This window comes from Alligator mississippiensis, chromosome 1, assembly GCF_030867095.1.
Source record: "Alligator mississippiensis isolate rAllMis1 chromosome 1, rAllMis1, whole genome shotgun sequence".
NCBI lineage: Eukaryota > Metazoa > Chordata > Crocodylia > Alligatoridae > Alligator > Alligator mississippiensis.
In genome coordinates, this window is record NC_081824.1 from 48,554,469 (window position 1) to 48,580,156 (window position 25,688).

General features: G+C 44.1%; 1 protein-coding gene across 1 annotated transcript in view; it reads left to right on the forward strand.

Annotated features, from left to right (window-relative positions):
* LRRC1 (leucine rich repeat containing 1) overlaps positions 1 to 25,688 on the forward strand; it is a 119,728-nt gene that overhangs the window by 18,679 nt on the left and 75,361 nt on the right. The window contains exon 2 of the mRNA XM_006262418.4: positions 7,479 to 7,596. Coding sequence (XP_006262480.1) covers positions 7,479 to 7,596 — 118 coding nt within the window. The remainder of the gene's footprint in view (positions 1 to 7,478; positions 7,597 to 25,688) is intronic.

The following is a 25,688-nucleotide window of genomic DNA, read 5'->3' on the forward strand; positions in this document are numbered from 1 at the left end:
AAAAAAAATCTTACCTAGGAATCTGGAGTCTCTGGGGCTGGGGGCCTGATCTGTCACACTGGCACTGGAGCTGCATGGTAGGTCTGGGACCATGTGCTGGCTTGAACTCTGTGCACAGGGGTCAGCCATGGGCTAACCCTGCATGTCATCCTAATCTGGTGCCCAGTTGGGGAGGGGAGCTTCACACTGGTTTAAAAATTTGCCAGTGGAATGGGTGAGAGGGAGAAGGGAGAGAGCAGTGGTAGTGTTATTTACCATAGCTCCCAGAACTGTGGCAGTTTTGTCCTGCATCCCATCCTCCCCAATTTCTCTACCTGGAAGGTGCTCTCTTCCTTGCGTATAATACACATCCCAATTTTCCTCAGCTGGTTTTGGCAGGAAAAGGTGCAAGTTATATGTGAGAAAATATTGTAAATGGAAAGCCTGGATAGGTAAAATATTGACACGGGGGATAAGAGAATATGATCTGCAGTGGGATTCTTCACGGTCTACTGAAACTGAAATCTTAAGTGAAGGCCTTCTAGAATGAGCATGTGGTTTTACATACATAAAGCTGCGTGGTAAGAATTTAAGTGGATACTTAACCCTCAGGGATCTGCTTGACTGGATAAGTTGAGGCTTTGGATTAGCTCTCCACTTGTCTGAAGTGTCTAAATTTTCCTGTAAGTTTTATGGAAGAGCATATTATACTTTCTGGGTTCTTTCAGGAAACTCTCTTGTATATGCTTGACTTCATATGTTTTCAGGATTAGGGCCTGTGTACATTAAGCTTTAGATTGTGGTCCAGTAAAGTCTTTTAAAAAAAATCACTATGTGGAACTTGGAGCTCTTGGCTCTATCACTACATTGTCTTTTATTGCTGCATAGTTGTATTTAGAGAGTATATTCTGGATATTTCATGGCTGTCCAGAGATTGACTAGACTTGAGTTCTATATAATGATAACACCATATTGGTAGCCTGAAGAGCTCAAAAATTTGAACACAAATATAGAAATCAGGCTTTAGTTGCATTTTAGTTAGCTCCTGGTCCTTTAGGTCAGGGGTGCCAAACTCACCCTGGGCTCTGGATTTGGATGGGGTCTTGTTCCTGAGTGGATTCAGACCTCGCGGTGGCAGAACAAGCAGGGTTATGCCAGCAAAGCCTCATCTCCCTACGCCCTGCACTTCCCATCCCCTCCCCTGTCCTGCTGCTGGCCATGCCCACTGTGGCCCAAATAGTCCCTGATTTTGTGGCAGGCTCTTCCCACAAAATCCATGGGCAAAAGGAACAATTTATATTTGGTCCACATTTTCAAGCTCTTCACTGCAACCATTAGGATAGGACTAGAAAGGTTGTTTGTTTTTTTGTTTGTTTGTTTGTTAACAGGATCATATGAAGGTAGGGCTGGAAGGGACTTCACAAGGTCATGTAATCTAGTTCCCTGATCAAGGCATGATTGTCCCTCACTAAAGCATCCCAGCCAAGTGTCTGTCTAAGCTGATTTTAAAAATTTCCAAGGATGGAGATTTCACAGCTTCTCTAGGGATCCTGTTCCAATGCTTAACTACCCTCAGTCAGAGAGTTCCTCCTAATCTCCAACCTACATTTCCTTGGTTGCAGCTTGAGGCTGTTGCTCTTAATCTTGTCTCCTGCAGCCACAAAGAAAAGTCCATCTCTATCCTCTCTGTAATCACTCTTCAGGTATTTGAAGACCTCCCCTACCAGTCTTCTCCTCTCCAGACTAAATAAACTAGTTCTTTCAGCTTTTCCTCATAAGCCTTGTTTCCCAGGCTCCTAACCATTTTTGTCCCTCTGTGCTAGGATCTCTCCAAACTATCCACATCCTTTTTGAAGCATGGGGCCCAAAATGGACACACTCAGATTCATAGGGCTGAAAAGGTCATCTAGTCCAGCTCCTTGCCTGAGGCAGGTTCATCCCTAGCCAAACCATAATCAAATCTCTGAATAAGACTACCCTCAACCCTAACACAATGTAGACCAAACACCCTAACCTGCTACAGGTAAAATGGGCGAACCATGACAGGCAATGTCCTGATCCTATAAAATATTGTCAATAAATGCTCAAGAGGTCCCAGGTAGAAGGCCAGCCCCCCTGCTAAAGAGAAAGGCAAAACCCCCCACAGTCCATACCAGTCTGACCATGGGGTAAAATTTCTTCCTGACCCCAAATATGGTGATTGGTGTGACCCTGAGTGGAGAGGCAAGACCCTCTAGCAGGGAACCTCTGACATTGTTCCTAGCAGGAGAATCAGCATACGCCAGTTGAAGTCCCCAGCCTTAGCTGTAGCTAACACCCAGTGCCTGTGGGGAGGCTTAAAAACACCCTGGCATTTATAGTAGAAAAAAGCTGGGGATGCGTGCAACCACGAAAGCCAGAAGCATGGGAAATACCCATGATAGGCATAGCTACATCCCAAGCCAGCAGCTGTTCAACCTCTTCTTGAACACCTCCAGTGATGGACAACCCACAACTTCCCTAGGCAGTCTGTTCCACTGCCTATTCTCTCAGTGAATAAGTTTTTCTGGATGTCTAATCTAAATTTGCTTTGTTGCAACTTCAAGCCATTGGTCTGCATCTTTCTCTCTGCAGCATGAGAGAAAAGGTGTTTTCTCTCTTCCTTATGGCAGCCCTTCAGGTATTGAAGACTGCTATCATGTCCCCTCTTATTCATCTCTTTAGCAAGCTGAAACTGCTTAGCTCCTTCAGCCTTTCCTCACATGACTTGCCTTCCAAGCCCTTGATCATCTTTGTTGCCCACCTCTGGACCCTCTCTAACTTCTCCATGTCCTCTTTAAAATGTGGACCCAAGAACTGCATACAGTACTTCAGACAAGGCCTAATCAGTGCTGAGTAGAGGCACTATCACCTCCCATGTCTTGCCCCTAATACTTCTATAGATGCAGTCCAAAACTGCATTTACCTTTTGTGTGGCTGCATCTCACTGAAGACTCATATTGACTTTGTTGTCTACCAGTACTCCCAAATCCTTTTTTATATTGCTGCCATCCAGCCAGGTATCCTCCATTTTATATTCATGTTTTTGATTATTCCTCCCAAGGTGTAGCACCTTGCATTTGTCTGCATTGAACTTCGTCCTGCTAGCTCTAGCCCAACTCTCCAATCTGTAGAGATCCTTCTGAATTGCACTCGCACTACAGTCCTTCCCAGTGTTGTGTCATCCACAGACTTGCTCAAGAAGCTCTCTATGCCAGCATTGAAATAGTTAATAAACATGTTGAGCGGCTCCAGGTGACCCTGTGGGACTCTACTCAAAACCTCCTGCCATTATGACATGGACCTGTTAATAATTACCCTTTGCTTATGGCTATTGAGTCTGTAATCTATCTACTTTTTAATAGTTTTATCCAGCCCACATTTCTCCAGGTTGTTTATGAGAAGGTTGTACAAAAGCACAACCTTGTCAAAAGCCTTGCTGGAGTCCAGATATAGTGATATACTATGTCCACAGCATTTTCTTCATCCACCCAAGTAGTTACTTTGTCAAAGGAGGAGATAAGATTTGTTTGACACAATTTGTTCTTCATAATTCCATGTTGGCTGCTTGTGATCAGCCTTTCCTCCTTCAGATACTTGCAAATGGCCTTCCTTAAGATTTGCTCCAGTAACTTCCTAGGTACTGAGGTGAGGCTAATCACTCTGTAGTTCCCTGGGACTTCCTTCTTGCTTTTTTTAAAGATGGGAACTACATTAGCTCCTTTTCAGTCCTCTAGTACCTGGCCCATCTCCCATGACTTCATGAAGCTCTTTGCCAACAGCTCCGAGATACCCAGTCAGAGAGCTTTTGTTGGGTTTGAATTAATTCAAGTCAGTAGGGCCAAATAAGTTTCATCCCAGGGTCCTGAAGGAACTGGCAGAGGGTATCTCCTCCCTCATTTTGCCCTCTTTCGTATCCACATAATTCTTACTAGGTGTCCGGCAGCTTAATATTTTTGTGATGACTAAGACAAAGTAGCTGTTGAGTTGTTCTGCCTTCTTTGCATCTTTGGTTAGTTCTCCCTGTCTTGGTAACAGAGGACCCACAGCTTCATTGGTCCTTCTTTTCTGGCCAACATACTTATAGAATCTCTTGTTGTCCTTATCCTTCTTTTGCTAGGTGCAGCTCATTTATTTATCTTTACCTTCCTGATCATGTCCTCGCAGGTCCTTTCTGTTTCCTGGTACATGTCCTTGGTGACCTACCCATTCTTCCATTGCTTGTATGCTTTCCTTCTGTGTTTGATGCATTTTAGAAGTTCCTTGTGCAGCTACGTTGGTCTCTTGTCTTGCCATTCTTCTTGTGCTTCCATTGTGTTAGACCAGTTTCTTGTTGGGCTTCTAATACTGTGCACCTTAAAGTATAGGTGCCCAGCTCCCCCTGGGCACCTATATCCCTCAGTCTGTCCTCCCATGACATCGTGGTCATTGGCTCCTTCAGTCGGATGAAATCTACCTTTTTGAAATCTAATGCCCTAATTTTGCTGACTTCATGCTTTCTCTGTCTCAGGATCTGGAATATTAGCATATTGTGATCACTTTCTTCCAAATTGCCCATCACCTTCACATCCTCCATCAGTTCTTCTCTGTTGTCAGGACTATGTCCAACATAGATGATTCCCTGGTTTCTCTTTCTGGAAGATAAAGTTGTCCTCTGCACAAGTTAGGAACTAGCTTGACATTTTATGTTTGGCTGCATTGTTTTTATAGAAGGTGTCTAGAAAATTGAAGTCTCCCATCAGTGCTATCTCATAGCTTTTGAATAGATTTGTCACCTGCTAGACTAGTGCCTGATCCACCTCCTCCTCCTGGTTAGGTGGCCTATAATAAATCATTAACATTATATCAGTGCTGTACCTTTCATCTTCACCCAAAATGCATTCTGCTTTGCCATCATCTCCCTGTGAAGCAGGAATAAGTGTTTGTGTTTTTGATATACAAGGCAACACCACCAGCTTTTCTCCCAGCTGTCCTTCTGAAACAGTGTGTAACCTTCAGTGTTCATATTTCAGTTATAAGAGCTGTCCCACCAGGTTTCAGTGATGCCAGTCAGATCATGGTCCTTTTTGAGGGTGCAGCTTCAACTCATCTTGTTTATTCCCCATACTTCTCACATTTTGTGTACATGTCCAGGATGTTATTTTGCATTTTGACCTCCTCACTTCCTTTTTCTTACACTTATTGCAGTCCTGTAGCTTTCTGGCCCTTTCCCACAGTTGAGTTGCTTCTTTCATTCCTTTCCTTGTACTCTGTTGCTGGAGGGTTTTGATCACCATCCCCTGTGAAACCTAATTTAAAGCCCTCCTTACTAGGTTGGCCAGATGATGCCAAAATATGCTCTCCCTCATCCTCATTAGATGGCTCCCACCTCTTAATAGCAGCCCTCCTCCCAAGAACATCCCCCCATTGTCTAAGAAGCCAAAGCCTTCATGTTGACACCACTGCCTTAGCCATGCGTCCACTTCCAAGATAGAGGTCCAGGCAGAGACCATTTTGCCTTTCATGGGAAGGATCGATGAGAACACCACTTGTGCTCCAAGCAACTTAATCCTCCCCTTATGAGCCAGGAGCCTCATAGTCACCTGTGATCTGGTCAGTGTCCCTCTTTTGCTCTCTGGAGCGCACACATCCTGTAAGAATAAAAGGGGGGGGGGGGCGGGGAAGACAACACAAAAATTTGCATGCCAAACACTTGCACCAGGTGCAAGTGGGTACTTACCCATGCTCCTGCCCACACACACAGACACACAAGCACAGTGTCCTGCTCCCTCCTGGGTGAACTCCCTGGATAAACTCTGTCTGTTTGCTTCCCTCTGTTCCCTGGTCCTGTGGTTCCTAGGGGCTGCTTTTTTTTATAAGGCTGCCTATCCCAGCTTCATCCCTCAGTTACTGAAATCAGCCCCACCCAAAACAAGCCCTGTCACCCAGTCACTTCAGAAGGGGAAAGAAAAGAAAAGAACAAAGAGAGAGAGAAACAATCACATACTACAGGTGGGGGAGAAAAAACCCCAAACACACCAGGCACTAGGCAAACACTCTAAGCAGCAGTCAGCCACCCTAAGTCATTAGCACAAAGAAAAGCCTCTTCAAGGCTGTCTTACACCTGAGCTGCTTATCCCAGAGCCACTGCTCTCTGCTTACTATTCATCTTACTGAGCCATACACCAGGTAAGACCTCAACAATGCTGATAGTGGAAGAATCACTTCCCTCAATTTGCAGGTGATACTCTTGTTCAACCTAGGATGCTGTTGGCTTTTTTTTTTTTGCCACAAGAGCATATTGTTGACTCACATTCAGCTTATGGTCAAGGACCTGTAGCCCCCAGGTCCTTCTTTGGAGTGCTGCAGCCTAGCCACTTATTCCCCAGTCTGTATTTGTGCATGCAGTTATTCTGCCCCAAGTGCAGGACTTTGCACTTTTCCTTGCTGAATCTCATTTGGTTTGGTTGATAGTGGACCATTTTTCCAGTCTGTTCAGGTCATTCTGGATCAAAGTCCTGCCTTCCAGCTAACTTGGCATTATCTGCATATTTGCTAAGTGTTTGCTTAGTCCTGTCATCTAAATCATTAATGAGGATGCTGAATAGTACCAGACCCATGACCTCTTGCCAACTAGACATTGAGCCATTGATGACTACTGGTAGACCACAATGATCCAGCATCCTCCCTCTCCTCTCTTCCCCCTCCCCAAATCCACAGAGCCTCTCAAGTTGGTCAGGTATGACTTGCTTTTGGTGAATCTATGCTGGCTGCTTCTGATCACTTTGTTATCCTCTAGGTAGTTCACAATAGATTGCTTGAGGACCTGCTCTATGATCTTTCCAGGTATAGAGGTCAGGCTGACTGGTCTGTAATTTCCCAGATCCTCCTTTTCCCCTTTCTTAAAAGTGGTCATTATTTGCTCTTTTCCAATATCCAGGACCTCACCTGGCTCCATGAGGTTCTCAAATGGCTTTGAAATTACCTCAGGCAATTCCTTCAGTATCCTAGGATGCATTCCGTCTGGCCCTGCTGTCTCTGGTTTCTGCAAGTAAACCTCAAGTGTACTGTCTCCGTATCACCTCTGTTTCTCTGCTGCAATAGCTGCTACGTGGCTGGGCTGGAGCAAGGTTGTGGTCTGTGCCCCAGGCCAGGGCAGGGTTGGAGCCAGTGAATAAGCAATAGTGGGGAGGGAGAGGGGGAAGAGGGGTGGCCAGAGGCAGCAGGCAGGGCCAGGTCAGGAGGCTGGGCACCAGGGGAGGGTAGGTGCCAGGGGGGTGCAAGCACACCTCCCCCACCTCTTGCCTTCCCATTGCCTGCTCCTCAAGAAGTCACTTCAGTACTTCACTACTTGCTTTTGCCAAGTAAATTTGAGGCAGATCTGCAGATTTAGCTCTCTACATTGACCAGTGCTGCTGCTGCCCCTCTAAGAACCCTGCTGTATATGAAACTAATTATGGTGAGAATGCATTATGTTTAATGGGGGATTTTCTTTCTTTCAGCCTTTTTTCCAACTTGTAAAACTACGGAAACTTGGACTTAGCGATAATGAAATTCAACGGCTCCCTCCAGAAATAGCAAACTTCATGCAGCTGGTGGAACTTGATTTGTCTCGAAATGGTAAGCTAGAGTGTTTGCTTTTGTTCAACTCTGCATTACATGTGATAAAACGTTATTCAAATGCTGTAGATTACTGGGATTTTTGGTCTGAAGCCCTTAAGTCCTGCTGAACGTGCTGTTGGGTAGCATTTGGAGAAAGCTGAAGTCTGAAGCATGAGGTATGTTTCTAGGTGTAGTGAGGACCTAGCAGTAGAGTTATGTTTTAGTGATAAAATATTGCCCTGCTCTAGCTTCTCCCTTCTGAAAAGTTATGTTACTGGCTGAAAACATATTTTGAAAGTGTCCTTTGTCATAGTGTGCATGCATGTGGTGAAGCTGTTTATACATGTGTAGACAACAGAAATGGATATGTGAAGGAAAAATGTCCACTCGGGTCCAAATGCAATCATTGTGCTGGGAGCCCAAGTCCGTTCTTCTTTTTCTTCCTGTCCCCTGATCTTTCCACATGCTCTGTAGTAAGAGGAGGAATTATCCTATTTGTTCCTCTCTGCAAGTAGCCATAGTAGTTTTTTCAGTTCTTGTTTAAGCTGCTGCCCCAGCAGTGACAGTGAACTTGGCATGTCCCTTGTCAGCATTTTATAGCTTGCTGAACTCCATTGTTCATTACTAGTTTAAGCCTAGCAAATTAGTGTTCATTGGTGGATCGTGGTTTCTTGTTGCTGAGGCCCTTAAAGACTGAGAAATTAGAAGGTTTAGCACATTAAACCCATGGCAGGTGTGCAATGCTGATGCATTTCCAGTTTTACCAAAAGAGCAAAAGTCAGCTGGCTGCAGAGGCAGTCATGTCTGTCCTTTTACATTCAGAGTGTTGCTTCAGAATGTTCCTCTCATGAAGCAGAGAAACGAATAAAGAGTGAAACTCTGTATAACGAGGAAGACAATAAATGCAGGAGACCTAGTGAAATCGTGTAAACTTGTAAATGAAAGCATTGAAACACCAGTTTTGCTTGTAGAAACACTCGGTGCTTGTCCTCAATACCACTCTAAACGTTGATGTTTTCGAGTGATGGAGCAAGTGTCCCTTTTCTGGACAGTCACTAATGAAATGAAAGTCTCTAAACACTTAATGGCAGACTTCCACTGCCCTACCTTACTTCGTGCGTATTTCCAGAGTGTTGTACGGCAAAGGAAGAAATCTAGGTAGCCGACCAGGAAATATCTGGGAGCTGGAATTAATGCATTTGTTTAACTAAGACATAGTGTCAAATAGTGTCAAATGGTGTGTCTTGGCTTTAATGTAATTGGCTTCATGTGCAGGACTTGGTTGCATAGGGTTGCCAAGGATTTTAACTCTGAACGAGGTGGTGTGTTGGCTCAATTCATTTCTCTTTTCAAATCAGAGCCATCTGAGCCTTAAGCAGCTTGACTTAAAAGTTGGCAGTAGACTTCAACTTAAGAGGAACAGATGGTGTCAATGTTTCTGTGCATGTGTAGGGGTGTTTGTGTGTGATTGCAAAATGTTTCCTTGTGTAGTAACCTCCAAAGTGATGACTTGGGCTACAGCAGGTTGCAGGAAGCAATTTCTCTCCTGTATCCAAGGTCCAGTCTTAATTACCCATTTTATTGCATTATTTTCTCTTCTTTATGATTCATTACCCAATGTGACTGGCTTCACTTAGCTCAGCTTAGCCCTGTTTCATCTAAGTGCTTTACAATTTAGTTTACACGAGTTTTTACTGGATTATAGTAGGAAAATCTTGACTTTTGTGTTCCTAGCTTTGTTACTAAGCATCACTTTCTTTAGGTGAGAATCTGAACATACCTAAGGTTCTGCCTACTGAGGAATAAGCTATTAATCAATTTTTGTTCTTAAACTACTTAGCAAGAGCAGCAGATTTGTTTTGCTTTTAAATTTGGGAAAAACTTAGGAAAAACTGCTTTTTGCAACCTGGCATATTTCATGACTAGGAAAGTGTAGTGGTGACATCTTAACTCTGGAAATAAGAGACCATTGTTCTGTTTTTGTCCTAGCTGTATGATAACTGCACTAATTGCTTTTCTTTTTGACCATCCTACTTCCTTTGGAGATGGAATACAAATATTAGTTCTTTAAATGACCTGAGGTAACACTGCTGAGTAGTACTGCCTGACAATTGCCCCTTATGTTGTGGGGCCATTTTGGAGTCCATCATGGCATGAGGAGGAGGTCAAGATACTGAATGAGCAAAATACATTCATCCCCCTCCTAACAAAATTATCCTATTGCTTCCTTTCTTCTTCTTCCTGAAGTGAGAAGATGAGACATAGGTTGTTATTAGATGTGTGGAACACAGAACCTAACTGCAGACCAGAAAGGTGTGCCAAGAGCCACTGGCAGCATCAACAAAGACAACATACATTATGTTTTTAATTCCTAGGCCTTCTATATGTCAGGATTGACATCAGTGGAGTCTGTCACCTCTGCTAGCCTTAGAGAGATGTGGAGTACAGTGGAAGTTTGTTCCAGGATGCTGTGGGAAGACTTGGTAGCCATTTCCCTTATGCCTTTGCCTCCTGGCTTATACTACTTGCTGGAGGAGCTGGAACTGTTTTTCTTCTCTCATGTCTATGTCTGCCACCTGAGTGCCTGATCTAATTCAACCTTGCAGTGCCAGAATTTGTAGGTCTCTGGGATATCTTTTATTCTCCAATTATGTAGTAACTGGGGCACTTCTACATGTGCAATGTAATGAGCATGAATTTACTGTGCAGTAAATTCATGCTCCTGAAACTTTGCCCAGGAATGTGTCTACATGTGTGCCTGTGTTGGGTACAATCTAGTCCAGGGCTGTTCCTGCCCTGCTCTGCCCCGCTGCAACAGCTAGGGAAAGATCCAAGTTCCCCCAGGGTCCAGCCCTGAGCTGGCAGGGGCACTGTGGGCATCCCCAGGCTGTCGGGCCTCTGGGTAGCCCTGGGCTGGCAAGAGGCTCGGGGGTCAGACCTGGGCTCTGGGCATCGTGGGTTGCAGGGGAAGCTCCCAGCCACGTGGAGCTTGGGATCAGCTGCGGCTGGTGCTCCTGGGCATGGAACAAGGAGCAGGCAGGTATGGAGATGCAGGGGCTTTTGCCTGCCCCTTGCCAAGAGCTCTTTAGGCACACTGGATGCATCCTTGCACTGGTGTAGTAACCATGCAGGGGACAGCAAGTCTGGAGGCATGCTAGTGTGGGCCCCTACTCTGTAGGAGCTCCAAAGCCAGGCACAGCTGGTGACAGGCCAGGCCAGGCTCTGCCATTATACCAGGTACTGCAGGGGAATGGGGACAGCTGCTCAGCAGTGCAAGGGCAACTCCCAGCCCTGGGGCTGTTGTGTGGTCCCTGCTACCCTGAACCCCAGTTCCTCCCCCTTAGCTACAGGACATGCACCATAAGGAATCTCTGAGCCCCACTGCCATTGCAATCACAGCTCCCAGGGGAAGGAAGGATGGGTACAGTACAGATGTTGCAGGCCCCACCTCTCCAGCTGGTGGCTTGGACCCTCATGCACTCCTCCCAGGAGTACTGGCCATAACTGGCCATAGCTGAACCAGAACTCCAGGGGTTGGGAGTTGCCAGGGACAGCTTCCACCACTCCCTGGAGCTTGGGGCATTGCCAGGCAGGAGTGTGGCCCCTTGCTGCCTGGGCTGACCTGCAGCAATCTCCTGGTCAGTGTCTATATGTGCAGTATATCTCTATCTATTGGTACTGGCAAACAGAACATTAGACTAATGCACAGTAATTGCCATGCACGTGTAGACGGTGATACTTTACCGTGTATTAGATTAGTCTAATGCACAGTAAAGTGTCTCTTATAGATGTTGGCCACTGACTAGGAAGATTAATACTAAAAAATAAAGGACATATTGCGCACAGTTTTTTCACTGATTTTTTTTTTTTTTATTTTTTTTTTATTTTTTTTAGGTTTAAGTTGTCAGGTGTGCTTTTGTAAAGGACTGGAAATGTAGGGAACATATACATGGAAAATTAGCTTAAGCTTAAGCCAGCATTCATACAGAAGGTTAATGTGCTTTATCTAATGTACTTCCTGTTCACATCTTTAGTTAATTTCCTTAACTTCCCATGTTGTCACACTTCTAGGAAGAGCTTGTCTGAGAAAAGTTGCCATTTGTGGAATGGGCAGGCATTCCAGTTCCTATGGAGGAGCCTATGCTTTATGATTGCTTCTGCCCCCCATGAACAGAATGGTTTCTGGAGAAGCTGTTAACCAGATGCCAGTCATAGCAGCATTTACCTTAATTTATGCTGGGTCTGAGGTGGGGGTCAGTGCTATGGCGGTGGCAGCTAACTTTTTTCTAATCCTGCAGTTCTCTATGTAGGTGTAGTTCTTCCACCAATTACTTCAAAATATGCTGAGGGGATATGTGAATTTACTCATTTCCTAGACAAATCTTATAACTCTTGTGCATATGGATGTTTGAAGTGCAGAGAATTGACAATGAGCTGATGGCCAGAGGGAAGGTTTATTCTGTTGGGAAACCTATGCTATTACTATCTGTGGACTCTTTTTAGGCTACTGAAATTCCTTTTTGTTGTACATAGTTTTGAATGAAAGCAGGCCTTGCCTGGCTGTATAGGTCTGGTATGATTTCTTTTCCCAGGAATGCCCAGGGAGGCTTCTCACTCTAACTTATCTTGCTGCCCTTTCATGTTGACCTTCAGTGTGGCCCCTTCCTCCCCTGTAGTTTCACAACAGTGTTGTGGATCATTTTCTAAATAGAATTATCCCTTAATCTCATGTCACATAGCAGCCACAATTTAAGTTTTTTATCTTCACTTCTCAATCACTGTGGCTTAATATGTCCAAGGATTGGACATATTAAGAGATTTTAAGAGAAAGGGTCGTTTCAAATTAGAGTTGGGAAGTTTGCATTGGACTTGGCCACTTTGACTTGCATTGTACCACATAGTCATATTCTGTATATAAACAGCCAGCCAGGAATCTAGGTTTCAACACTAGAAGCTCTATAGCTGCATTAGTACAGTAGTGTTTGAGATGAGGCAAGGTCAGCTCCCAGACTACTGTACTGGGCAGCACAATTTTGGGAGAAGGTGAGCAGCCCTCAGTGGTGAAGAACAGGTTAGAGAATTACTTAGAAAATCTGGATGTGTACAAATCCATGGGGCCAGATGCAATGCATCTGAGGGCATTGAAGGAGTTGGCTGATGTGACTGCAGAACTGTTGGCCATTATTTTTGAAAACTCGTGGTGATCAGGCGAGGTCCTGGCTGATTGGAAAATGGCAAATATTCCATCCTTAAGAAAGGAAAGAAGGAGGATACAGGGAACTACAGATCAGTCCACCTCACTTGAGTCCGTGGAAAAATCATGGAGCAGGTCCTCAAGAAATCCATTTCTAAGCACTTGGAGGGGAATAAGGTGATCAGGAACAGTTTGTATGGATTCACCAAGGGCAAGTCATGCCTGACCAGTCTGATTGCCTACTATGATGAGATGACTGGCTCTGTGAAAAGCAGTGGATGTGATGTACCTGGACTTTAGCAAGGCTTTTGATGCAGTCTCTCACAGCATTCTTGCAAGCAAGCTAAGAAAGCATGAGTTGGATGAATGGATTGTAAGGTGGATAGAAAGCTGTCTGGATTGTTGGACTCATCAATGGTTCGAGGTCTAGCTGTCAGCTGGTATCAAGTGGAGTGACCTAGGGGTCAGTCCCGGGCCTGGTTTTATTCAATATCTTCATTAACAATCTGGAAGATGGGATGGATTGGACCCTAATCAAATTTGTGGACAACGCTAACGTGGGGGAGTAGTAGATCCGCTGGAGGGCAGACCTAGGATTCAGAGTGCCCTAGACAAATTTGAGGATTGGGCCAAAAGCAATCTCATGAGGTTCAACAAGGCCAAGTACAAAGTCCTGCACTTAGGATGGAACAGTCCCATGCCTTGCTACATGCTTGGGACCAATTGGCTAAGCAGCAGCTCTGTAGGAAAGGACCTGGGAGTTACAGTGGACAGTAAGCTGTATATGAGCCAACAGTGTGCTCTTGTTGTAAAGAAGGCTAATAGAATACTGGGCTGCATTGGTAGGAACATTGCCAGCAGATTGAGGGGAGTAATTATTCCCTTCTATTCAGTACTGGTGAGGCCACATCTCAAGTACTGTGTTTAATTTCAGGGGCCCCCATTACAGAGCAGACAAGTTGGAGAGAGTCCAGCAGAGGGAAGTGAGAATGGGTAGGTGACTGGGGCACATGACTTATAAGGAGAAGTTGAGGGAAGTGGATTTATTTAGTCTACAGAATAGAAAACTGAGGGACAATTTGATAGCAGCCTTCAACTACCCGAAGAGTGATTCCAAAAAGGACGGAGCTAGACTATTCTCAGTGATGACAGAAGAAGGAGCAATCATCTCAAGTTGCAGCAAGGGAAGTTTAGGTTGGATATTAGGAAATACTTACTCACTAGGAGGGTGGTGAAGCACTGGAACAGGTTACCTAGAGAGGTGGTGGAAGCTTTTAAGGCCCAGCTCAACAAAGCATGGCTGGGATGATCTACTTAGGGATGGCCCTGCTTTGAGCAGGGGGTTGGAGTAGATGACCTCCTGTGATCCCTTCCAACCCTAATTTTCTATGATTCTATAATGTGCCCTTCTAGGAGTTACTATCTACTTTCTTTCTCCCCTAAAAATGTTTTCCTATTCACTTTTTTACTGAGAATATCTGCAAGTGTTAGACCAGATGGAGAGCCATACTAACATGACTACGTTGCTCCTGGTACCTGAGATAGTACCTCATGCTAGCTTGGTTATTTGTATAAGACAGTATCTTTTGCCTTGTATACATCCTCAGTATTTAGATGTTTTCACTAACAAGTGTATGGGGAAAACATTTGAATGGTGATGTGTTTGTTAGTAGTCAAATTTACTGCTCAGCACAACTAATTACCATATATTAAGTTTGTCTCAAACTGTGTTCTGCTAATAATTAAATATAGGATTGTGAGTCTCTCTAGGGAAAGCCTCAGATTGATGACTTCAGCAAGTTGTTTGCTTGACATGGTGGGAGCATAAAGTTATTTGTTTTCTGCAATGCTTTCCTTCTCTCCCAGCTCTTCTTGGGCAGGAGCCTTGTGTTAACTGTGAACAGCATGAGCTTAATTTGTAGCTGAATTAACTTGCATGTGCTGCTAGTTTTCCTACTTCAAGGCCATGTTTACCAGGAGATTTTACTGAAGGTATTCCTGCCAGTGCTGCCACAAGTCAGATGTTAAATTTCCTGGTCTAGACAATGCACCCTCCCTTAAGGTTGATGCAACTTTAGCAGAAAATTGTAGTTCCAAACCTGGTCACACTTCCCTGCTGGAAAGGATTGTTTGTCTGAATATCAGCAAGTGTACAGGGAGGAGTGCCTGCATGGCTTGCGGCTTGGAGGACCCATGGCTCACCCTGGTGCAGCCTCCAGGCATGTCGCTCCCACTGGTGTGGCCCAAAGGCCATGAGGCCCACAGTTGCTTGGAAGCTGGACAGCCATGGATTATGCTTTATGTTGTAGACAGCCTTAGAATCTGTTTAACTTGTTTTTATTTTGTACTTCTATTATCTGGTAGAAATTAGAACCTGTGCACCCCATCTTCAAATAATGTTCACAGTAGTTGAACTATGAACAGCCTGTCAGTTAGTTGCTGTATGTTTACCAGATTCTGGCTTTCTACAAGGAAGCTTTGGGCATAATAAGGAAACCTTCGTATACTTTGATGTTGAGTAGGATGCTGAGTATCAGAAATGCAAATCCAGGTCCCTGAATTCTGGACAGGCCTTCTCTAGAGACTTAAGTGCCTTTTGGGTGACCACTGCTGTGAAGACTGTATGTAGACTACTTTATCTAGAAACAACATGAGGCTAGCCTCTTAAGTTCCCTTTGTAAACAACAGCCTGGCTCAACACAACCTCTCCTGTTGGCTGTCTTGGTTTCATACTTAATGGCTAGGTACAGACATTGCATATAAACTGGGATAAATGTTCAGAAACTAGTCTAAACCTGTAACAACAGAAGTTCAGCACATAAAGACTGGTTTCATAATGGCAGAACCCAGTCTGGAGGATGTAGTACTAGATTTTGGTCGGTTTAGGTTAGAGCAGTACAGGCAACCCGAACTTAGCGCTCTTAATCGGTTCCTGAAAAACCGAGCGTTAAGGCAAATGAGTGTTAAGTGAAATCGCAAGTATTTGACCATCCAAGATGGCAACCACAAGTGTTTTTAATGATCCAAGATGGCGACTGTGATCGTTATAATGAAACTCACTGAGCACTAAGTGAAATCAGGTATCAGTTTAAAATCAGTGTTATAGAGAAATAGTGCTAAGGGAAACAGTGTTAAGCGGGGGTTTTCTGTAAGTCAAACTTTGTTCCCTGTCCTCCGGGATCTCAGGCGCTCTTTACAGGGCAGTGTGCTAACCTTGACTGGTACTCATCTGCTGTCACAGACAGGAGCCAGAAAAGCCTCTGTCTCCTGCCCACTCAGCAGGGTGGGCAGGCAAATGGAGATGCCCCCCCATGGACCCAGGCTGTAGCCAGTACATCAGGGGAGAGCTGCACAGCAGGGGGCTTAGCTCCTCTCCCCCTGCTTGGCCCCCTGACAACTGTGTGGCTCCTTGCTGCAGCTGTCCTCAGGGCTAGGAACTAGGGGCAGGAGGGGATGTTGGAAGTCTCTGGTAGCCTGCTGTGCGCGCCCCCAGCCCGCTGTCCTCGGCCAGTGCAGGCTGTCTCTGTGCCCCACTCCCCCAAGGGTGATCTTAAGTTTTGTTTGCTCATGAACCAATTAGGGCACTTAGAAAAAAATACAAAAGTTAGTGCGAATCTGCCTCAGGTTTTTTGAACCTCTGTACCTAGCCAATGAGTCTCAGTACAGCAGCTGGTTTGCTGTGGTACAGTAACTTGTCTGGCAAGAGCAATGCATTTATTTCTTAAGGAAATCTGCATTTGAGCAGACCTTGTTAAGTTGCATTCAGCTTAGCATGCAGTGTTTCAATAGTGATAACAGAAAGAGGATCAATTACTGCTTCTAAAGGCTGCTAGTTCATTCAGTGTCACAATCCTAATGGGGAAACCCTGGGCAATACATCAGAGACCAGATTAAGACAGTTTAACCAGTAGTTTTAGTTTCACAGCTCAGTGACTAAGGGATGCAGCCCCACTTTTAACTTAATTTTTCTTTGTTACCCAAAGGGGTTACTTTTAGAGGAATGACACTCTTTTAGACTTTACTTATGTGCTTAAAATATGCATTTATTGGGCATAATTGCTTCAGACAAAAAAATACCACCCCTCCTCTCCCAAGTGTTGTTCCATTTTCAAGTCAATTGGTAGATTTAGTCTTGACTAGAAATCAGTCCATCCCTTCCCTTATAATGTAAAGAACAAAATGACTTTTTTGTAGCCAGCCGTATAAGTTAATGTGAAACACTACACTCGTGTGAAAGTAGTGAGCACTTTGGAGCGTCTTTATCTGAACCCTCATATAACGAGGCTTCAGATTGTTGAGCGATCGGGCACTTTTAAAGTGCTCTGCAGCCGTGCACTGTACTGTAAGGCATGTCTGTAGAGTGCTTTCAAGAGGCCAATTGCTCAACAAATGTAATTTATGTCTGCACCCCTAGACTGACTCCTCACTTTTCCTGCGGTCTCTTTTTAATCCCATGTGTGTGCATCTGAAATGAAGCAGCAAACGGATATTATACTCTCAGCACATGGCCACTGGCCAGAAGTTGGTATCATCAGCATGTTGGTAAGGTTGTGGTATTAGATCAGTTAATTCTATCCCTTCCCCCCAGGCAAATAGATACTGTTTGGTGGAGGGATTTAAATGTGCTACAGATTGAGTTTCCTAGAGGCCATCATGGCAAACAAGTTGCTTTGTTGTAAACAACGACAGGGACTCGCAGCACATCAGCTCCTCTCTGGTTATTGCAGTGTGCACCCACTTACCCTGTGAGACCCTGCTAAATACTTTTTACTTTTGCTTTCAGAATTACTTCAATCTATAATGAATAAACTCACTTGGAAATTGTATTGCTCTTGAGAGGGTGCATACAACCTTTGAATGAGTTCAAAGGGCAAGTTTAATGAGTTTCTTAGAATCGTAGGCTATCCACAAGAAATCCTTCTGGCCCATGTGGACACAACTGTGTAGATCTGGGGTGGGTAGAGGTTGGACCAGAGATGCTCCACAAATGGTATGCCAGCCTGGGCTCAGGTAGATAATGCTGCATTAGAATGGGCTAACTCTGTGGTGACGACATAGCCTCTTGATGGCTTCTGACTAATACAGCTGGACAATTTTTTTGGCGTTGACAAATATACCTAGGATGAATTTAAGTTTTGTTGTGAACCAGGAGGTGTTGAAACTGTACAGATTGGTCAGAAAAATTATAGCTGGAAGTGCTAGGGAATGTTTATAGGAAGAGCAGTTTTATTCTTTATACTGCTATATGCTCTCTTGCTATATAAATTATATTAAACTCAAAAGTAGTTTTAGTCCTATGCTTAGAGCTCTTAGCAGTCTTGAAATGGGATGTTAATTTTGTATTTTGGGTGTGAAGTGTTCTTGGAAACAACATGCGAACTATGAATTGCGGTAAACTACATAAAATGCATACATGAATTGCATTAAAATACGTACTGGGTGCATCTACGCATTCATTAGTTACTGCACCTGTATTAGAGCATTAGAGTACTGTGTATTAAGCGTCACTAAAAAACCGTGTGCTGGCTCTACTGTGCAGTAGCTTATTAGCATGGTTTTTGCCTGTCACGCTACTGCACGGTGTTATTCGGCTGCTACACATTAAGCATTTTGTGTAGATGTGCCCACTGAGACTGTTTGTGGTTCTTTGAATGCTGAAACATGTCTGTCTTATGCAGAAATCAGAAATCTTCATGCCTTGGAAAGAAAGGCTCTAAAATGATTTAGAAGGTCTGGTTGGGGTATATTCACTAGAGTTAAATGGATTGCATGCACACAGCTTGGCAGAGGTGATAAAGCCACAAATTGTAGAAACAAGGCAAGTAGGGAACTACAGTATTTTACACTCGGGCACTGAGCAGTTCTGATGATGGAAAGGAAAGGAAACTGGTAGGCTTTGGCAGAAAAAGAATTTTCATAGCGAGGTCTCGCAATGGAGTAATGTCATTGGAGAAATTAAAAGGCAAGGCACTATTTTTAAATGTATAAGAGAAACAGTACATTTTCCAGCACAAAACCTAGGCTAGATTTTTTTCTTTGAACAAGACATCCGAAATAGGTACCACTATGAAAGAAAAAATCTGGAAGTGCTGTAACTTCCTTTGGTTCATATACTAGTGCCTCTTACACCTGCTTTTTTTTTCTTCTCTAAATCCTTATCTTCAGTTTCAGTTGCAGTATGCTAAAGCCAGACTATGTTCTCATTTCATAAGCTGGGAGCATTTTGTTCCTGCCTGTCTCTGGCCTGAAGGCTTCTTATCTAAAAGTTCTCCACAGCCTTGTTCAACTCTGACTTTTATCAGTACCTCCATTTTCTCATTTCACTCATTACATCCTGTCCCTTTAGCATGACTCATTGGGTTCAGGCTGCTTCATGCAGTTTACCTGGAACTCTCCCTAAAGTTCACTGCTTCCTTTTAATCTCATCTTTGACTACTGCTTTTCTTGTCCGCCTGGAATTGACAACTGTTGATTGTCTCTTTCTCTCACCTCTACTGATGACAGTTTTGAATTCCTCATTTACAAACTAGTGTGAAAAACTAGTTTGCTCATAAATCTCTGCTCTCCTGCACTAAGTGGTTTTCTGTATTCTGCCTGTATAAACCTTGTTGGTTACAAATTTTTTGATATGCAAAAGAAGAAAGAGAAGCAGTGGTGAGGAGGAATGGATTTGCATGATATCTTCATCTTTTGCAAACTTTTCAAGCAGAGCCAGGGACTTTGTTAAGATTGCTTGAATCATCCAGAAAAAAGGATGGTGAAATAACAAATCTGGGGGGTGAATATTTAGCATCTGTAAATCTCAAATTCTGCACCACTTAATTTTAGGGAAGATTTCCTATCTGACCAGGCAAGCTAAGGAGACCAAGGTAACTCCTTAGATACAAATGCTGCAAGCTAAAAAGATTGACTGGATAAGCTAAAATTTGGAATATAAATTGAGATACTACAGCAGTGATTGTTAACCAACGGGCCATGAGAACCCTAAGAGTGTTGTAGGGTGCCTTGCAATATTAGTTTTGTTAGTTGTGAAAAGCCTACACATTTTTCCCCAGGTTGAATCCCCGGTGATTTCGAAAGGGGATCCATATTGTCAAAAACCATTTTGCTCTGTTGTGGTCTTTTTGAGTTTTTTTGTAACAGAAGAATTGTTTGGTTATTTTTCCATAGTCCAAAAACAAGTGAAAGCTAGGAGCTGCCATGTTTTCAGGAGAGCTTTGAGTCTAAAAAGGTTGAGAACCACTGTACTCCACTTTGCAAGAACTGTGCAGGGGCAGATTCAGGGGGTGTGCAGTGGTATGAACGCCACCCTCAACTTCTGCTGCTACTTCTGTCCCCAGCTGATCCAGGCACAGGGGGAGTCCCAGAGCCATGCCTGCCACACTCCAGATGTGGGCTGCAGCTGTGCAGGCTGCTGGGTTTGGCAGGGGACAGTGGTAGTAGTGTGAAAGTTACTCCTTCCAGTACCTGCTCCTGACCAATGGGACATGGGGCGGGGAAGGGAAAGGTGTGATCAAGGAGTAGGGGCTAGAAGGAGAAACTGTGGCTGCTGCTGTCCCCAGCCAGACCTGGCTCCCCATGCAGCTACTCCCAACAGTTCTCAGCTAGAGTGGGGCAAGAGTACCCTCCCAACCACCAGGTGAGATGGGGACAGTAGCAGTGGTGTCAGCGGGTCTCCCACCCTGGGCACCTGGCCCTGCCCAGTTCCCTGGTGTTCCTGACTGACCCAGGGGCTCAAGCCCTGCCTCACCTCCATCCCCCCACGGTCTGAGGGATGGTGTATTACACCCACTTCAGTAAATAAACCAATAAATCCAGGTGATGCTACAGTTTGTTTTCTCCTTGCTAGAGGCCTATGGCCAATATCTGTTATCATTTCACTTGTATGGAGCCCATTTTTTCAACATTTCACTTCAACCTGTCAGAAAATTGAGCTGGGCAAGGCAGAGATGAAGTAGAACCTTTTTTTTTCACCTCTTTCCCCTCATAAAAATATCTGTGGTGTTACCCCAGTTTAGGGGGGTTAGATTTGGCTAAAGTGAGCTAAATAGACTACACTGTGTCTATTAAAGCAGGGAATGTATTAACAGGGCTGGCATGGCATCTAGATAGCCAAACTCACAGTTACCTGAATCAGGGCTGTCTAGCTCTGGTGGCCTGTATCTGCCCCAGAAGGAGTAAACATGTGGCCACGGGCCCCAATCTGGTTGCTGCTCCCCCCATTTCTTGTACTGCTGTGGCACTTAGGATATCCAGGCTCTCCCTGCTTCTGCTTCCTGACTCTGCTCCTAGAGACAGGACAGTGGGCAGATACTGAGTGAGTGGCAAGGGGTGGCTGGGTAGCCAGAGGGAAGCCTGGGATTGTGCAGTGTGCCTGCGGTCCATGCAGTGTGGCCCCCCTCTGTCCAAAGGTTGTGCAGCCCTGACATGAGTCGACCAACAATTCCTTCAGTCAGATAGGTGGCCTAACCTTTGGTGATTGGGGGGGACATTGACTCTCTTACAGATGCAACCATCATTATAGAGTTGCTGCTTTTCAAGACTCACTCCCATCCAGCACACACAACCTTGCAGCCCTGGTTTGTAGATGTGTTTTAGTAGTCGGATGCAATGTGTATATCTGGTCGATTTTTTTTTTTCTTTCTCTATCCAGAGATCCAGATTACTCTGTTCAGAAACCTGTTGTTCTTGTTCTTGTTTACTAGTTCTCCAGTCTGTCATCTGCAAATGTCCCCCTTTGGTGATCCACTGTGAACGGCTACACTGAAATATTTCAGTGTAAACAACAATCTTTTGAGATTTGTCATAGAACCAGTTTAAAATCGGCTAGTGTGTGTGTGTGTGTGTGTGTGTGTGTGTGTGTATAATTATTTATAAATAAATAAATAAAACTTTAAAAATCAAAATATGTAGTAAATCAGATATCTTGAAATCCTTGTATACCATGTCAAAAGTTTTCTTCTTTTAACAAGATGTGTAATCCTATTGAAAAAGACAACCCACTTCCCATGAAGCAGTGCTGACTGGAATTCACTTTTCAGCCTGTAATTAGGTCTTTTTACTGTTTGACCCAAGGTCATGTCAGGCAAATGAATCATTAGGTTACTTTTTTTTTGTTTTTAAATAATAACACTGGAGCAACATTTGCAATCCTTCAGTTCTTAGAACTTCTCCTGTTTCCCAAGACCTGTTAAATACTAACATAAATGGTTCAGAAAGCTCGTTAGCTAGTTCCTTTTCAGGGCTCTGTTGTAAGGAATCTGTGCCTGTTCACGTGAAAATGTTTGATGTTAGCAGATAGTAAACATCCTGTTCTGCCAATATCACTATAAAAATTAGATACATTCTTCAGCTTTGTTCCAAATAAATAGAAATAATAGTTATTTAGCATTTTTGTCCTTCTATGCTGTTCTGCTTCAGATTTGGACTTTAAGGTACAGCAAGGTAGTTAGTCAGGCAGAACACAGGGTAGACCTGTGCCTTGCAGGTAAACTAAATCAAAGATATATACTTGTGAAAGCATATGCATCTCTGATTTAGTTAGTCTGTAAGGTGTATATTCACCCTGCCTTCTGCTTGGAAGTAGACCAGACTACTGTAACCTTCAAAGGTTCAAAACCCTGTCCTTCATCCTCTGTTCCAAAGAGGAAGGCAAATTTCCTTATTTGGAAGTGAACAGAAATGGCAGACTGGGACTCAGCTCTGAGAAATGTAAGTGAGGGAGTAGTCACAAAAGGCTCAGCTCTTTAAAGGTATTTTAGGTGTTGCTGCACTCCAGTGTTGCAAGGCCTGATTTAATATTTCAATGTGAGTTGGGTGCTTTGCCACTTTTGCAAATAAAAATTTGGCTTGGGGTATGTTTATACTGCCTCCATGCCATGCCCAGGTATGCTGCAGTAAAGTATGCCTCACCCACTTGGTACACATATGCATGAGCAAATGAGGGAATGTAACCATTCACCTTAGACCAATTCTGAGCATGGGACAATAAGTATAGAGTCCAAGTGCTGCTCTTGGGGACATATACTCAGCCTGGCTCTAGGGCAGCTACATTACCTCGTTTTTTGGAAGATGGCACACGGTGAGTGGGGGCAAGTGTACATGACATGCTTCCTGATGGCTCTCTTGCATGAAACACAAAGGTAATAAAGTCATGTCCTTAAGTGACAAAAGGGTCTGATCATCACAATTTTTAGCAGATGTCATGGGTACAACTTTGATGGTGGGGTCCGGGTTCAGAAGCTGAGGGTGAACAATACCCTCAGTCTAAAAGCCAAAGTCAAGGGTTACAATACTGGGTGTCCGTCCAAGTCTGCTGTATCGCACTGAGGGTCAAGTGGGTCTTTGGACAATGCCAAGCCAGAGGTCAGGTGCCAGGGAATCTAGTACTCAAAAAAGGGTAAGCTGGAGCAAGGTACTGGGGTCCATGGTAGGAACAAGGTTGGAGACAGGGCATGAGGGTCCAAGCAGAAGCAAGATAGGGACAAGGCAATGAGTCAGGAACTCCCAAGACAGGAACAAGAGCACAGGAGTCAGGCAAGGAGATCCACAACAGGGATACTGGGAACTTTTTTGGAGGGAGCAGGCACTGCAGGAAGTGAGAGGGTTTTATAGCCTTACCACCAAGGGCTTGTGGCCCCCATTGGTCCACCCAGGTCATCTGGTCCCCTGTTAGGAACTTAATGGGAAGGCCAAGGCTGAGCTAGAGCAGATGCATGGCAAGTCTCCTAGTAGTGCTGCAGCCTGCAGGTGCCATGGATCAAGGTTGGAGCCCTAGGGGCCCTCACAATGGAACACCTATAAATATCTTTCAAAGTCTAGCAGAGCTGTCAAAAACTTCATTTAGCTAGGCCAGACATGCTCTCAACATTTTCTCCCTGTGGGCCAGATGAGTGTTGTTGGGCCAGTCCCCGGACCAGATTGGGGCCCCGGGCTAGGTGCCATCCCCTCCTGCTAGGATTGGGCCCTGGGGGCCCAGCACTGCCGCCTCCTGTCTCTGCGCCGGGATCAGGCCCCAGGGGTACTACCTTCTCCTAGCACCCCACACTGGGATTGGGCCTTGGGGCCTGATGCTATCCTTGCCTGGCCCTGCATGCTAGGATCGGGTACCTGATCCGCTGAACAGGGCCCAGAGCAACCCATTGGTCTGGAAATTTGGCATTGGGGGGGTGGTGCCACTGCTCCCCTGCTACCAAATTTCTAGACCTGAGGGCAGCCCTATGGGCTGAATGACACTGTGCTTCAGGTTGAATTTTGTCCATGGGCCAGGGGTGGAGCACCTTCTGGAGCTCTCCAGAAGGCGTAGGATAAATCTTGCTGCCAATTATGTCAAATAAGCTAAACAAAATATTGTGCTAGATGGATGAGAGTGGTACCTGTCAAATTATTTTCTTCTCTGTCCTTCTTCCCTCCCCCTTCACAGAGAAAGATGATGGATTGGGTCAGTTTCTAATCAGGAATAAATTAATTCAGTTCAGTGGGTAAGTGCATTTGTATGCTGAAGTAATGTGGCCCTTAGTCTGGAAATCTGTGATAATCCAAAATAGGAGTCTCTCATATAACTGTCTGGAATGCAACTGCTAGCACCTTCACCAACAACTTCCATCTGCAAAACAAGTTAGGTATTAAAAATTATTGTGGAATATTTCACAGACTCTCAAAATGCAGCTGCTGGGTAGGCAAACCAAGTAATTAATTTGTCACTTTAAGTGTTTTGGAGACACTCATGAAGTACAAGCTCTACATAATACATTTCATTCTGTTTACAACTGAGAAGCTTAATTTTGATTAGCTTCCAGAATAAGATTGTTTTCACTCTAAGTTAAATACATACTTGGAAAAATTAAAGGAGCTTAGTGATAAAGTATTCACAAGAAAAAAACTGAATAGTGCTAAACCAAATGTGAAAACTACGTGGAGGTTTTCTGAAGCAAGCAGTCCTTGAATTGGACAAGACAGATCATTCCTCTGGGTTTCAAACCTTTCACATAAATCATTTGTATGTTAAGTAGGGCAGGCTTGCTAGATTATTGGCTACAAGTAAATTCCTACTTAAACTAGGACAATAAATATCCAAAGAGCAACCTTGCCTGGAAAAGGTATATCCTCTTAACATGCATGACTGCCAAGCTTTATTTTTATCCACTTGTGCTGGCATAACTTTCACTAGCTGTCAGCGCAGTTGCATTGTCATACGTCATAGAGCTTAGGCTTGCTTTATAGTCTTATTATTTAGCAGTGCTTGCACAAGCCTGTATGCCAGAACATCTGGGACAGCATGTGTAAAAATGTAGATCATCAATGTGCAGTATTAGAAAAATCCTGTATCTTTGTCAGATTTGAGTGTGTTTCCTAGCAGTAGTGAGGAAACTCCTACTTGGCTGCCTTTTAGTATTGGCCCAGATGTACTATTTAGAGTCCGCAGTGAAACCAAGTAGTAAATGATGAAAGAAGCTGCATAATCCATCGAAATCCAAGAGTTACAGGAGGACTTCTTTATTTATAACAGTGGGTATGCCATTGTTTCCATTCTTTCCTCTACAAAAATAACACTCCAGGATAATTCTTGATATGTAGGATCATAGAATCATGAAGAAGTAGGGCTGGAAGAGATCGCCATAGGTCATCTAGTCCAGCTGTCTGCCTGAGGCAGGGTGGGGAACAACATTTCATCTTGGCCTGTATTTCATACCTAATCTTTAACAATTTAAGTAAAAGAAGTGCAAAAATATTGAAAAGATCTGCTTTAAAATGAACTCTTGGGCTAAATATTGCAGTTCATTTGATCCTTTCCTGAAGTTGTCTTTAATTAAAAAGGCAACCTTAACTCTGACCTTTGACCAACTTTTACAAGTTACTTTTCATATTATCATAAAATTAATATATAACTTCCTTTGTCTTTGCCCCACACAGAAGA